At 35.8% G+C, this 13,601-nt stretch overlaps 2 protein-coding genes across 5 annotated transcripts; both read left to right on the top strand.

Moving 5' to 3' along the window:
* Positions 1–97: 97 nt before the first annotated feature.
* Positions 98–1,904, top strand: TBL4 (TRICHOME BIREFRINGENCE-LIKE 4). The gene is made up of 5 exons (XM_007035676.3): positions 98–527; positions 644–821; positions 949–1,136; positions 1,204–1,362; positions 1,440–1,904. Exons 1-5 carry the CDS (start codon positions 181–183, stop codon positions 1,753–1,755), a joined length of 1,188 nt encoding a protein of 395 aa, XP_007035738.2. The 5' UTR covers positions 98–180; the 3' UTR covers positions 1,756–1,904.
* A 667-nt stretch (positions 1,905–2,571) lies between these two features.
* AMSH3 (associated molecule with the SH3 domain of STAM 3) lies at positions 2,572–8,285 on the top strand. 4 transcript variants are annotated; one of them, XR_016025791.1, is made up of 16 exons: positions 2,572–2,863; positions 3,185–3,249; positions 3,333–3,408; positions 3,501–3,704; positions 3,877–3,953; positions 4,336–4,435; positions 4,553–4,599; positions 4,743–5,073; positions 5,151–5,240; positions 5,356–5,418; positions 5,574–5,648; positions 6,394–6,456; positions 6,604–6,656; positions 7,251–7,491; positions 7,672–7,802; positions 7,942–8,285. XR_016025791.1 is itself a non-coding variant. In XM_007035675.3 (14 exons), exons 1-14 carry the CDS (start codon positions 2,765–2,767, stop codon positions 7,423–7,425), a joined length of 1,518 nt encoding a protein of 505 aa, XP_007035737.3. In that variant the 5' UTR covers positions 2,572–2,764; the 3' UTR covers positions 7,426–7,646. The 4 variants fall into 4 exon arrangements, 1 of the variants encoding a protein (XP_007035737.3); XR_016025790.1 differs by having other exon boundaries at positions 7,683–8,285; XR_016025789.1 differs by having other exon boundaries at positions 7,672–8,285.
* The last annotated feature ends 5,316 nt before the right edge of the window (positions 8,286–13,601 follow it).

Genomic DNA, 13,601 nt, shown 5'->3' with positions numbered 1-13,601 from the left:
TGCTTAATGGCATCTTTCAAGAACACGATCTCTACTTTGGTTCAACTTTCAAGAACCGCCTCATCATGCCTTCTCTCTCGATCAAGAACCCACATTTTCTACATTTCCTTGCTTCTTCTTTCAGTCTTCTTTGTTTCAACATCACTCACCGAGCGTTCACCAACCGCATTAGCCTCAGCAATGGCCGCCCGCCTTCGCCGTGCTGCGAACTACTTTTCTTCCTTCTCCCCCGTTTCTTCTTCCAATACTTGTCTCGTCTCTGACCTGCGAAGTAACTGTACTCTTTCTTCGGTTACCACGGTCGAAAGAGCTCCTGGGAATTCGGTAAAAGATGGAAGATATGTGATAAAAGACCTTGGTTCTTGTGATATCTTCAATGGGAATTGGGTGTTGGATGATTCTGACCCTGTTTACCAACCAGGGTCTTGTCCCTACATTGATGATTCTTTTAACTGCTACAAGAATGGCCGGGTAGATTTCAGTTACCTTAGATACCGGTGGAAGCCTTTTGATTGTCAAATCCCAAGGTCTAAAACGAAGACCTCTATCCAAGATTTGTACATAAAACTTACTTGATCGCTTCATTTCTTTGTTCCTAGTCTCTGTAATGTGTTTGTTCTTGTTGGTCGTTGAAATTGTGTAGGTTTGATGGGAGGAAAATGCTGAAAATGTTACGAGGTAAGAGACTGGTTTTTGTGGGAGATTCTTTGAATAGGAACATGTGGGAGTCACTGGTCTGTGCATTGAGAGAATCATCGAAAGACAGGAGAAGAATCTTTGAAGTTTTCAGGACTCAAGGCTTATATTCTTTCAGATTCAAAGTGAGTGGAATCATCAATCTTTGCAATTGTGATAGATGGAAAACTCCTTTTGCTGTATATTTCTTTGTCCTGATTTTTTTTGCTGGGTATTAAGGAATTTGCTATCTTGTTTGCTGAAATGATGCAGGATTACAAGTGCTCAATAGACTTCGTCAAATCACCCTTCCTTGTCCAAGAATGGAAAATCTCTGATAAAATTGGGACCCGAAGAGAGACACTGAGACTTGACATCATTCAGGGTTCCAAGTACAGTGATGCTGATATAATTGTCTTCAACACTGGTCATTGGTGGACTCACCAGAAAACTAACAAAGGGTAAAATCTGCTGCCATTTTTCATCATTCATAGTTTGGTTTCTGATAGGCATTGGTGTTGATTGCAGCAAAAATTACTTCCAGGAAGGAAGCCATGTCTACAGCAGATTGGAAGTAAAAGAAGCATTTGCAAAGGCATTGAGGACATGGGCAAAATGGGTTGATGTTAACATTGATAGGAACCGCACCAGGGTCTTCTTCGTGGGATACTCAGCTTCTCACTTCAGGTAAGAAAAGAAAACAAAATGGCTTTCTGCAATGCGATTTCTCACCCCTAAAGAGCATACTAATTGGCATATATCAGGAAAGGGCAGTGGGATACTGGTGGGCACTGTGACGGTGAAACAGAACCTATAGCAAACGAGGCAAGCCCTGCACCATATCCATGGATGATGAACATCCTGGAATCTGTAATAGCAGGAATGAAAACACCAGTGTTTTATCTCAACATCACCAAGATGACAGCCTACAGAAAAGATGGGCATCCTTCGATTTATCGACCAGCAGAGATTCCGAGGAACCCCAGCATGATCCAAGATTGCAGCCACTGGTGCCTCCCAGGTGTTCCAGATTCCTGGAATGAGCTTCTCTATGCCACCCTGCTGATATCAGGCCATTGACCTAGCAAATAAACACCAAGCCTACCTCATTGATGAAGTTCTAGTTGATTGGCATTATGGGTCTCAAGTGTAATTCAGTGTTGCTATACTCATTTTGGAATTGATTAGAACATTTTCAAGTGAATGAATGCTATGATTTTGTACCAAAATTTTACCATTTAGCTGTGTTAGGAATATCAACAGAAAAGGTGAGGGTAAAGAAAATGAAGGATATAAAGAAGGAATTTATGTTATTATCGTTTGCATTTTTCATGATACAATTAAAATTTTTCGAAAATTCACATTGAATTATACTAAATAATATGCACCTATTAAATACTTTTCAAAAAAAAAAATGCACCTGTTAAATAATTTAAAATTAGCAATATTCTATTCGACTTAAAATGTTTGACTCCCTTTGACTTTCATGAAAATTAAAATAAAAATTTTAACTTTGATATATTTTGTACTAAAATGTAAAAATTTTTATAATATAAATCTTTAATAGTTTTTAGTATAAAAAATAAAAAATAGTGAAAATATATTTATTATATATATATATATATATATATATATATATATATATATATATATATAAAGAGAATTATGTCCCTAAAAAATATTTTATTTTGAAATATCTACAAATAGAGGGAGTTTTCCTTTTTCATTAAAAAACCATCAATTTACCTAGAACATAGTTTTTCAAAACTTTCTAGAAAATTGTTAAATAGAATAAAAAACATACAAATAAATTACCGTGTCATAAAATGATTGGCAGTTACAGAGAAATCTCTAGTCTTAACGACCGTATAAAATAAAAGCTCCTCCACCATGCCGACATAAAATCAAAAAAGAATTCCCATTATTTTCCTTAAACGACGGTGTTTTCTACTATTTCGTTTCCTTAGCTCTCACGTTCAAGTTATCGATCTTCGATCGGACTCGGAAGAACACGGCGGTTCATCGGCGAACCAGAATAAGGAAAAGTAAAACTAAAAATTTGAAGAAGAAAACCACATAGAGGAACGAGATGAAGATCGACGTGAATGCGATGGCTCGTAGAGTCGAAGTCGATAATCGAATTCCTCTCCGTTATTATTATCGAATCGCCGATAATCTCCTCAAACAGGTTCTCCGTCGAATTCTCTTTCTAATCTTACTCTTTTCTTAATGATTACGAATTTATGATCGTTTAATGTTTAATTTTAGCTTAATCTAAGTTTTAATCATGCATTTTTTTTTAAGTTTTAATTGGTACTGAATTCATAGTTTTAATGCTTAGATTAGCTCGGTTATCCTAATTAATATCTTAATATTTGAAAAATGCAAGTAATTTTAAGTGCTTATTGGCTTAGTTTGTAACATTGCCTTGCGAATTCTCAGTGTGTTTCTTTGGCTAGAAGTTTTAGGTAATATTTACTGGTTCTTTTATGTAATTTTAAATTTTCAGGCGAGCATTTACCGAGACGAAAAGAATATAGTAGATTTGTACATAATACTGCTTAGATATTCAAGGTGAGGGAAGCTTAGTGCTGATTGAATTCGTTATACTGAATTAATTTGCATAAGCTTATTTGTGAATTTATATTTTGGGTCAGTTTGGTGTCGGAAACAATACCATTCCATCGAGATTACCAGGTTTTGCTTCCAAAAGAAAAGGCGCAGTATAGGAAGGTGAGGTTTAGTTGTTGTTCTGGTTGCTCTATGTTGTGAGTCCACTAGTATGGTATTTGGTGATATTTTGGTTGTAATGTTTCTTATTGCAGAGACTTTTAGCTGTACTCGATGAGCTTGAATCTTCGAAACCTGAGGTTCACCGGAGAGTTGAAGAACTAAATAAATCTCATGCAGGGGCTCGATTGCTTGAACTTGATGGCCATGAAACAACTTCCTATGGCTCAGAGAAGATGTCACCTTTGGAATGGTCCTCTGTCAATAATGGGTCTAATATGAGCTTGGATATTGAGCAGGTACTAAGCTGTTTATGATTGGTGGAGGCAACATGATGTGATTATGTAATTTTTGTTTGCTCCTTCCCCTGTTTCTTTATGTATGGTTGTCAATTTGTTTTCTTATTTTGCTTGCTGTTTTTGAGTAAAATGTGCAATATTATAACTCTGTTTTCAATTTTTTTGACTGCAGCCTGCCAACATGGCAGTTCAATCTTCATGGAAGTATAACAACGATCGTAATCTAATTGACAAGCAATTCCAGAAGTTGTGAGTGTTATTCATTTTTTGTTCTTATGAATGAAACATTTATGATTCAAATCATGAAACCCCTAAGTAGTATCTTTGCAATATGGAACTAGCAGTTATATGGATGGGATTCATTAAAAGTCAAAATATGTATTTTTTAGCTGGTACCGGAAGGAAAGGGATTAATTGATATCAAAAGCATGGCCATCATAATATCCATTTGTGACACTTCCGTTTTACAGCATTTCTTGATTTGTTTTGGCATTTGCCCAATGTCATAATTGTTTGTGTTTGTCTGTCTAGCCCCTCACCATGAAGTTTGAAAGTTGTATAAAAAATAAGAATTATTTCAAAACTTTTTCTCTAATGCTGACATGCACTAATCATTCCTGGATATGTTCAGGTCTCTACCTTTTCCAAATAAAGAAACTTTGTCTAGACACTCATTTCTAGGCCCTGATGGTCTTCGAGGCCAGTGGCTTGGACCAAGGGCAGAGATAAAGGTAAACCTCTGTATGTTATATTCCTCTGTTTCTTCTTTCCCCATTCATTATATAATCCCTTTTTGCATGCTGAACCGCAAGCCTGCATCAAATAATTGATTCTGCTCTGTAATACAGGTTCAATATCCTAGCAGTATGGACTTGGTACCTGCTGAAAAGCCAGGGTAGGACTTCCAAAAAGTCTAATCATTCTTCTTTAAAGTGACATGCATATTAAATGATAGAATATGTGCTGAGACTTCTAATTTCTGTTGCTACAATGTGGCTGCTTTAACATTTGTCTTTATGGTGTCACAATTTCTTATAGCCCCAATCAGGCTGGACAATATGGTGCTTTGGCTGTAAAAGATGGTGATCCAGGAGGGGTTGGTTCTGCTATGGAGTCAGTGCTCTCCTTAGATGATGGTCGATGGTTACATCCTGCTGAAGAGTCATGTCACCCTTTGATTAGTGAAGCTAGGGAGGATCCTTTCCAGTTTGTTGGTATCAGACAACCTTCTCCTCCTCCTGTTCTCGCTCGAGTGCAGCAGGACTTCACTCCAATTCCTCCATCAAAAGTTGCTGATCCAAGACCTGGTCCAGCTAAGGCTTCTCAAGATGGAATGCCAAACTCTAATTCGTATCAACATTTACATGTTGTATGTCTCCTGAATCAATTCTTGTTACTTTGGCCTTCTACATTGATTTATATTCGAATTGTTGACTAATTCTGCAGCCAGTACATATGATGGAGGATTTCTTACGATTGGCTCGGGCAAATACAGAAAAAAATTTGGAAACATGTGGTGTTCTAGCTGGATCATTGGTGAGAAAACTATATTTTTGAAGTTCATTAGTTTTTTGTTTGAGAGCATTAGGAAGTAGGGGTTTCAAAGTTGCTAAAGGAGGTTGTTTATACTTTTAATTTTGTGTGGCTGTAGAAAAACAGGGTTTTTCACATCACCACACTTATAATCCCAAAGCAGGAGTCGACTTCAGATTCGGTATGATATAATTCTTCTAATCTAATTTTTTATAATCCTGTGAACCAACATTACTTGTATAGAAAAGAGATAACCACTTTAAGATTCATTCTGGCGATTTGCTTGTATACATGTGCTTTGGTACTAGTGCAATGATACATTTTTTTTCTATTCAGTGTTCAACATTAAACGAAGAAGAAATTTTTGAAGTTCAAGACAAATTATCTCTTTTTCCCCTTGGGTGGATTCATGTAAGTTCAGAAGCCTTCAGTTTTCAATAGATATGTGTGTGATTGTGTTTTCTTTTCCTCTATGTGCTCTTTTGTTGGTGAATACATTATACTTGAGTAAGGAGTGGGCAAAAGCTCATAGTCCTTTTTCATGCATTATGTTTCACAATTGTTATCATTGCTCTATTAATCCATTATCACACACACACACACACGTTATTTTGAAGTCAACTGGTTTTTTTGTGGTTTATGAAGCTTCCCTTGGTTGCTTGAGATTGACTTAATTGTCATGGGTAACATGCAGATTTAGACGTAAAAAAATTTCTTGTGTGTAATTGGTTGGTTACCTGGAAGTATGGTAGCAATTTGTATCCAAGACATTGCTTGTATCTTTTTGTTGAGCTTGGCACTAATTATGGCAGAATCTTTTGAATAGCGTCTTGTTTTTACTATTAGTTTGGTGAAGTTCACGCTTCGTTGGGGTCATTTTTTTCACTTACAATTTTGCTATTCAATCTCATCTAATATTTGTTTGTTCTTTGTCTGGTTCATATTATGTGGTGTTGAAATATGCCTTGTTTCACTTGATCTTCATGAAGAAGGATTTATGTTTGAGTAAACTATGTTTTTGACTAGAAGTTTGTTTTCAGACAATGTGTTAGATTGTCAGAAACTTGAATGCTGATAGCTGAAATTCTTAGTGTGGTTTTATAGGCAACTGATTTCTCTTAAAATACGTTTACATGCTATTTATTTTGATTTTCAGACACACCCAACTCAGACTTGTTTCATGTCGTCAGTTGATCTACACACTCATTACTCATATCAGGTAAAAAGATCAAGTACTTGCTATATATTGTCCTTGTAGAGTGATCCAGTCTCACTGCATGTATCATTCTTTTCTTCTGCCTTCTCCAACATATGATTACATATTATACATTTCTCTGACAAAATTTTTTCTGGTGGGTTTTTTTAGATTATGTTACCAGAAGCAATTGCAATTGTTATGGCTCCGACAGATACATCCAGGTAGATTCTCATTTTCCTCCCAATGATCATGATATTGAATCCAATCACCATTTTATACTAGAAAAACCAAATCTATCATGGTTAGACAATTGTTTCTTATTACTTGCACTACCTGGTAAGTTTTAGTTACTAACTAGGCATCAGTATTTCAAACCTTCACATTTTTAAATGTTCATCTTCTAAGCAACAGATACAGAAAACTAATGATAGGGAGGATTCAATCTACCAAATAAAAATGGGATGCAGAAAGATCTTTCTGCATGCTGAATAAGGGGAAACTTATTTTTTTCACCAAAGGGTGAAAGAAAAGTTCTTCTTTGCTCTGTATGCAGACACATATTCTGTCTTTTAATTTTCATTTTTTCTAGTGGATCAAAATGGGTAACGGATGGGATTATTTCCGTGTCTTAAAGAATAAATTTAACTGCTCAGCTAATGATGCTGGAAAATGATTAAACCTAAGAAGGTTAAATCTTAGCACTTTTGCGTATGATCAATATTTTGTAGGCACGTCTTATATGAAAACAGATATTCTCTGTTATATATACTTTTGCATACTTTTTACATGTTAACCAATGTTGCATTCTACTGCAGCCCACATGGTATCTTTCATCTGTCTGATCCTGGCGGTGTGTCCATTATTCGTAATTGTCAGCAACGGGGATTCCATCCCCATGAGGAGCCTTCCGATGGAAGCCCAATATATGAGCATTGCTCTCATGTCTTCATGAACCCCAAAATAAAGTTTGATGTTGTCGATCTCCGGTGAGATACAAAGTGTTCAACCCTCCCTGATGAAGTGTCGATGGGAAAAATTTTTCACAGAAGGAATTATGTAAGTGTGCGTTAAAATAACTGTTTTGCTGACACCAATCCTGTAAATTCTATTGAAGAGAATCATGGTGCAAATAGAGCATACTCATTTTCTTTTTTTTCCAATCATATTGTAAGAATTGCCTCCCCATCATTCCTTTCCTGCTTTGTACTGTATATTAAGGCCTTTTTTTTTGTAAAGGAAAATAACAGATTATCGAAGGAAGCACCTTTAAGCTTCTAGTTGGAGATCAAATGCACCCGACCCGTGTCAGATACCATTGCTGCCATGATCTCAGCAAACTTTGAACGGGGTGACCTGAAAAGGTCCGGGTAAGCGCCTGATTTTTCCCACGCCTTTGATCATGGCGGAAAAGCCATATATATCTTTTAATTGGATTGCAGGTAGTTGTGCAAAATAAATAGGCTTTAAGGTAAAAGAAGGCAGGCTATAAATTTTTTCGGTGATCAGGTTTAATTGCTCTCTCTTTCCCGATGGTGTTTGCCGACGTTGATAACTCATCAACATTCGCCCTGCCTGCCATGCTGTGGGTAGTGCCAGTATCAATGATGAATGTACTCAGAATTTTCTGTAACTTCTCTGGAAAGATCTTCATGCCATTTGGGTAGCACTCGTTTTTGCTTAGGTTCATTAATATTTCTCTCCCGTACGGATAAGAAGTTGGTGGGTTTCTTTTATAGCTAGGAATCCACTCGGATCTGTAATGACTGTTCTACGATCGTTACCGACGCCCAAGTCTCTTGAGCAAGTTCGTTGAGTCCCAAGTCAATCTTAGTTTAAACTTTTCTTAGCAATTCTCGAACATTCGGTCACTAGTCTTAAAATTTTAATTATTGTAGTAATGAATGTCATAACACTTGATTAACGAATCACATTTGAGTAATTGTTATACATCATTTAACACGTAAATACTTAGAAATATTTAAATACTTAGAAACGTTCTTGTTCTTACATCCCAATAATAATAAAAATACAACTTGGTTCTTAGAGTACATTTTTCATAATTTACTTAGACAAGGTTAATCAAAACACATAATAAACTCGAAAACCTTTAAAAGCGGAGTGACACATATGGTAGTGCTATGAGATGCCAAATACCTACTTAGTAAGTTAAATTTTTCTCGTCACGATTGCCTTCAATTTAATTACTTATCTGCTGTAGGTGACGATTAATTGGGATGAGTCTTTCGTAACTCAGTGAATGGGCAGGAAGGAAAACAAATATAAGTATGAAATATTTATAAATCAAGAAGAGATCAATAAAAATATGGTCAATTAAATTAATGAAATCTAAGTGTTGTAAGTCTAGAAAATATCAATTTAAGTCGAACGCATGTATTAAGCAAATCAAGCTTAAAATGCATAGTAAGAAATCTCTCAACACGTGATAAAACTTTATGTGTAGCATGCTAAAATCTTTATAACTTCAATCTCTTATTAGTTGTAAACTCATGGCAGGTATATGATAATCAACCTTAAAACATAAGAATGTGATATTTTTAATCACCAATCAACACGTACAACTTCACTTGTCATGTAAAAACAATTTTCAAGTATCATTACCATGCCATGATTGAAATTAAAACCAATCAAGAAGTAATCAATCTCGAGTAAGATTTAAACCTGTAGTCTCTCACGTAATATGTGTACCCAACTACGTTAAACTGTGGCCTCGACCACGTAATATATAAACTTGTGGTTTTACCACGTAAACATCAACCTGTGGTCTTACCATGTAAACATGTGCCCGTAGGCATTCTCGATATATCTCTAGCTAGAGCTAACTTTGTGCATAAGAGTTACATAACCTGATGTGACAATATGCCTACTTTTGAGTGTCTCTATTATATTAAGAAAAAAAGCAATATAATTTCAATGCATTAGCAAAGCATGATAAAACATTAAGCGATATATTCATAAACCATATGTTTATGCATAAACATATTTCAGATTGGCATATTTAACAACACAACATGCTAATGAAACTATCAAGTTAAAACGTTTCATTCCATAAGTCAAATAATGGACATTCTTGGCCTAACGCATCACACAAGCTTACAAGGCTGATTTTTGAATTAAAAACTTTGTTAAAGGCCTGTTTCCCCATCTTTAAAATATATATATATATATATATATATATATATATATATATATATATATATACACATATATATATGCAAACACACACACACATAAAGTCTCACATCGAAGAGAAACTCTTAGTGGAGAGTAAATAAGGATGCTATGGTCTTAGAGAGGGGAGCCATGAATCTTACATCAGCTATGTACTAAGGTGATATTGAGAATATAAGGGTTCATACCACCTTTAACTTGTGAGGCATTTTTTGTGGGACAAAATCGTGAGGCTAGTAGATCAAAATGGACAATACCTCACAAGGGTTGCTATGGATCGTGACAATTGATATAAGAGCGGACTTTAAACACCAGTGATGTGCCACTAAGGACAGTGGACCATTGTTGAAGTAGTGGAGGATGTCATGGTCCTCACATGGACGTGAATCCCACATCGTTGAAATAATGCTCTTAGCGAGTTGAGCCACAAAGTTCCATATCAAAAAGAAACTCTTAACGGGAAGTAAGGGAGGATGTTGTGGTCCTAAAGAGGAGAGAGATGAATCCTACATCAACTATGTACTAAAGTGATACTAAGAAGTTCACACTATGGTATTAGAGAGGAGAGCCATGAATTCTACATTAACTATATACTAGAGTGATACTGTGAATATAAGGGTTTACATTATCTTTAACTTCTTGTAAGGTTCTTTTTATGGGACAAAACTGTGAGGCCAGCGGGCTAAATCGGACAATACCTCATAGAGGTTGTTGTGGACATGACAGTTGGTTTCAAAGTGAATTCTGAGTACTAGCGATGTGTCATTGATGACAGTGGGCCCTTATCGAAGTGAGGCAAGATGTCAGGGTCCTCACGTAAACGTGAATCCCACATCGTCGAGATAATGCTCCCACCGGGTTGAGCCATAAAGTCTCACATTGAAGAGAAACTCCTAGCCGAAAGTAAGGGAGGATGCCAGGGTTCTAGAGAGGGGAGCTATGAATTCCACATCAATTATGTATTAAAGTGATATTGAGAATATAAGGGTTGACACCACCTTCAACTTGTGAAGTGCCTTTTGTGGGACAAAACTACGAGGCCAACGGGCCAAAGCAGATAATACATCAGAAAGGTTAGTATGGACCGTGACAATTGTTATTAAAGCAGACTTTGAGTGCTAGCTATATGCTACTGAGGACAGTGGGCCCTTGTTGAAGTATAGGAGGATGTCACAGTCCTCGCGTGGACGTGAATCCCACATCGTCGAGATATAAAAAGGGGTGTTATAGTCCTAGAGTGATATTAGAAACATAAGAATTCATACAACTTTTAACTTGTGAGGCACTTTTTGTGGGACAAAATTGTGAGGTCAATGGGCCAAAGCGAACAATATCTCACATGGATTGGTGTGGATCATGACAATTGGTATCAGAGTGGACTTTGAGTACTAGCGATGTGCCATTGAGGATAGTAGGCCCTTATTGAAGTGATGGAAGATGTCATGGTCCTCGCGTAGATGTGAATTCCAAATTGTCAAGATAATGCTCTTAGCAGGTTGAGCTACAAAGTCTCACATCGAAGAAAAATTCCCAACTAAAAGTAAGAGAGGATGCCATGGTCCCAGAAATGGGAGCCATAAATCCCATATTAGTTATGTATTAGAGTGATACTATGAATATAACGGTTCACACCACTTTTAGCTTGTGAGGTCTCTTTGGTGAGATAAAATTGTAAGGCCAGTAGGCCAAAACGAACAATACCTTACAAGGGTTGGTGTGGACCGTGACAATTGGTGGGGTTGGTGTGGACCGTGACAATTGGTGTCAGAGCAGATTAGTAATGTGCTATTGAGAACAGTGGGCCCTTGTTGAAGTGGAGTTTTCGCGTAGACATGAATCTTACATCGTTGAGATGATGTTTCCAGTGAGTTGATCCATAATGTCTCACATCGAAGAGAGAAACTCCCAGTGAGGACTAAGGGAAGATGCCATGGTCCTAAGGAGGGGAGCTATAAATTTCACATCAACTATGTACTAGAGTGATATTAAGAATATAAAGATTCACATCATCTTTCTTTTTGTATAACAAAACCGTGAAACCAACGAGTTAAAGTGGACAATACCTTACAAGAGTTAGTATGAACCGTAACACCTAGAGTAGAAAGTTGTGTCTTCCAAATTTCAGGATTTGGATACCAAATTTCAAAGGATATTCTACAATGATCATATATTTTTTTCTAGATGTGATTTTATCTAATACTACCATGGTAGGAAATAACATGTCCCATTAAAGCAAGAACATCGACAAGATTGAAGCACAGCTCTTCTCCGTTTGTTTTATTATGTGTAATATCTATCTCCATTTAATAATGATTTTAAAAAAATAATAAAAAAGTTACAGTACCATTATTTTCTGACATCTACCTTTAGTTTGTTCCTTAAGTATGCTAGTAATATGCTTTCTTAAGTAAATTAAATCTTATTCATTTTGGTGGAGAAAAATTAAAAGCAGTATGTCAAAAATCAATTCGGGGTTGTGATGTCCTTGTCAGAGTTGGCCTATTGCTGAGTCTCAGGATTTTTTTTTTTTTTTTTGCTTCTCCTAAGTCGGACAAAGCACTAGAAAAAGTGACCTCGAAACACACTGCTGATCATCGTTAAACTGCGTCTTCCTATGGAATGATAAAAAGAAATAGTACGTACTGCTAGGGATGTAATCACTTCTTGTAGGCCAGAAGTTTAGCGAAATGGAAGTTTAAATTTTAAGTGGTTTAAAAGATAAAAACAAGTTGGCATCCACCCAACCTGAGATAAAGAGAAAGCAAGAGAGAGAGACACAGAGAGAGAAAGAGTATGATCTGAATTATCTAATCAATTTGTTTGTTTAAGTTTAGAGAAGATTTATTAATTTACCAATTGGTTTGTGCTCCAAGTTTTGACTATTAGAAGTGAAATGTTTGAGATTTGGTATTGATAGGATATATTAGTTTCGAGAATATTTATTGATAGATTTAAGTTAAATTTGGTTTTTGCACGTATTATTTAATTTATATATATATATATATTTGAAAAATATTATATTTAAATATGATCAATATTGTATATCAATTGATATGTATTTATACGTTGATTTGATATTGATATTTCGAGAATATAATAAAATGTTAGTTAAAATTTGTCGGTATATATGGTATAGTAAAAAATATATTATTAATTTACCACCTTTTTTTTAATCCCAAAGAGTCTCTAAATTCCATGTCTAAACCCGAGGAGAGGAGAACAATCGTGCCATGCCATGACGGGGAGATATTCATAGAGGAAAATCTGATGCATGCAAGTATATATATTTGCAGTACCACTATTGAGGCTATGTCTTTCTCTTTGGACAACTCAATTTATCGAACTAAAGAAAGTAGGTAAATTCTGTTATAAAGAGGAAGAAATGAACCCCAAGAAGCAAACCAAAACAAGACAAACAAATACCAATAAACAACTGTAATTAGAAGCCATATGTAATGTCTTTGCCATACAAATGAGCCATGATTGATAGCAAGATGTTTCAAAAAAAAAAAACATAAGGGCCGTTTAATTACATGGTATTGATTAGTAAAAATCGAGATTTTACGTATAAATGGACCTTTTTTTTTTTAATTTTGATAAATGCATAAATGGACGAACAAGAGCTTGGAGGTTTAACCAGAGTATATAGCCAGAAAAGTTGGTGAACATTAGTGTAGCGTGACAGTACTGGCCGTTAATGGACAATTTCGGACCAATAAAAACTAAGCCTTAAATAAGGAAAAAAAGCAGTGGGGTTTACTTACTGACTTTGGGCACACATGTAAAAGTCCCAACCTGTACTGTTATCTACGTATGATCTTGAACATATTCATCCGTCGACTAGGGCAGCAAATTTATTCTCATGATTTTGAGAAAATTTTATCTGTAATCCCCCAATCATATTTGTATCTCTTTCTTCTCTCCATAACATTGATTGTTACATTTTCTGTGTGGGTAAAAAGAGAACAATTATGTAA

This window comes from Theobroma cacao, chromosome 4 (assembly GCF_053813885.1).
Source record: "Theobroma cacao isolate CCN51 chromosome 4, ASM5381388v1, whole genome shotgun sequence".
NCBI classification, from domain to species: Eukaryota; Viridiplantae; Streptophyta; class Magnoliopsida; order Malvales; family Malvaceae; genus Theobroma; species Theobroma cacao.
The sequence above is the reverse complement of the archived record's forward strand: the minus strand, read 5'-3'. Positions and strand labels throughout refer to the sequence as shown.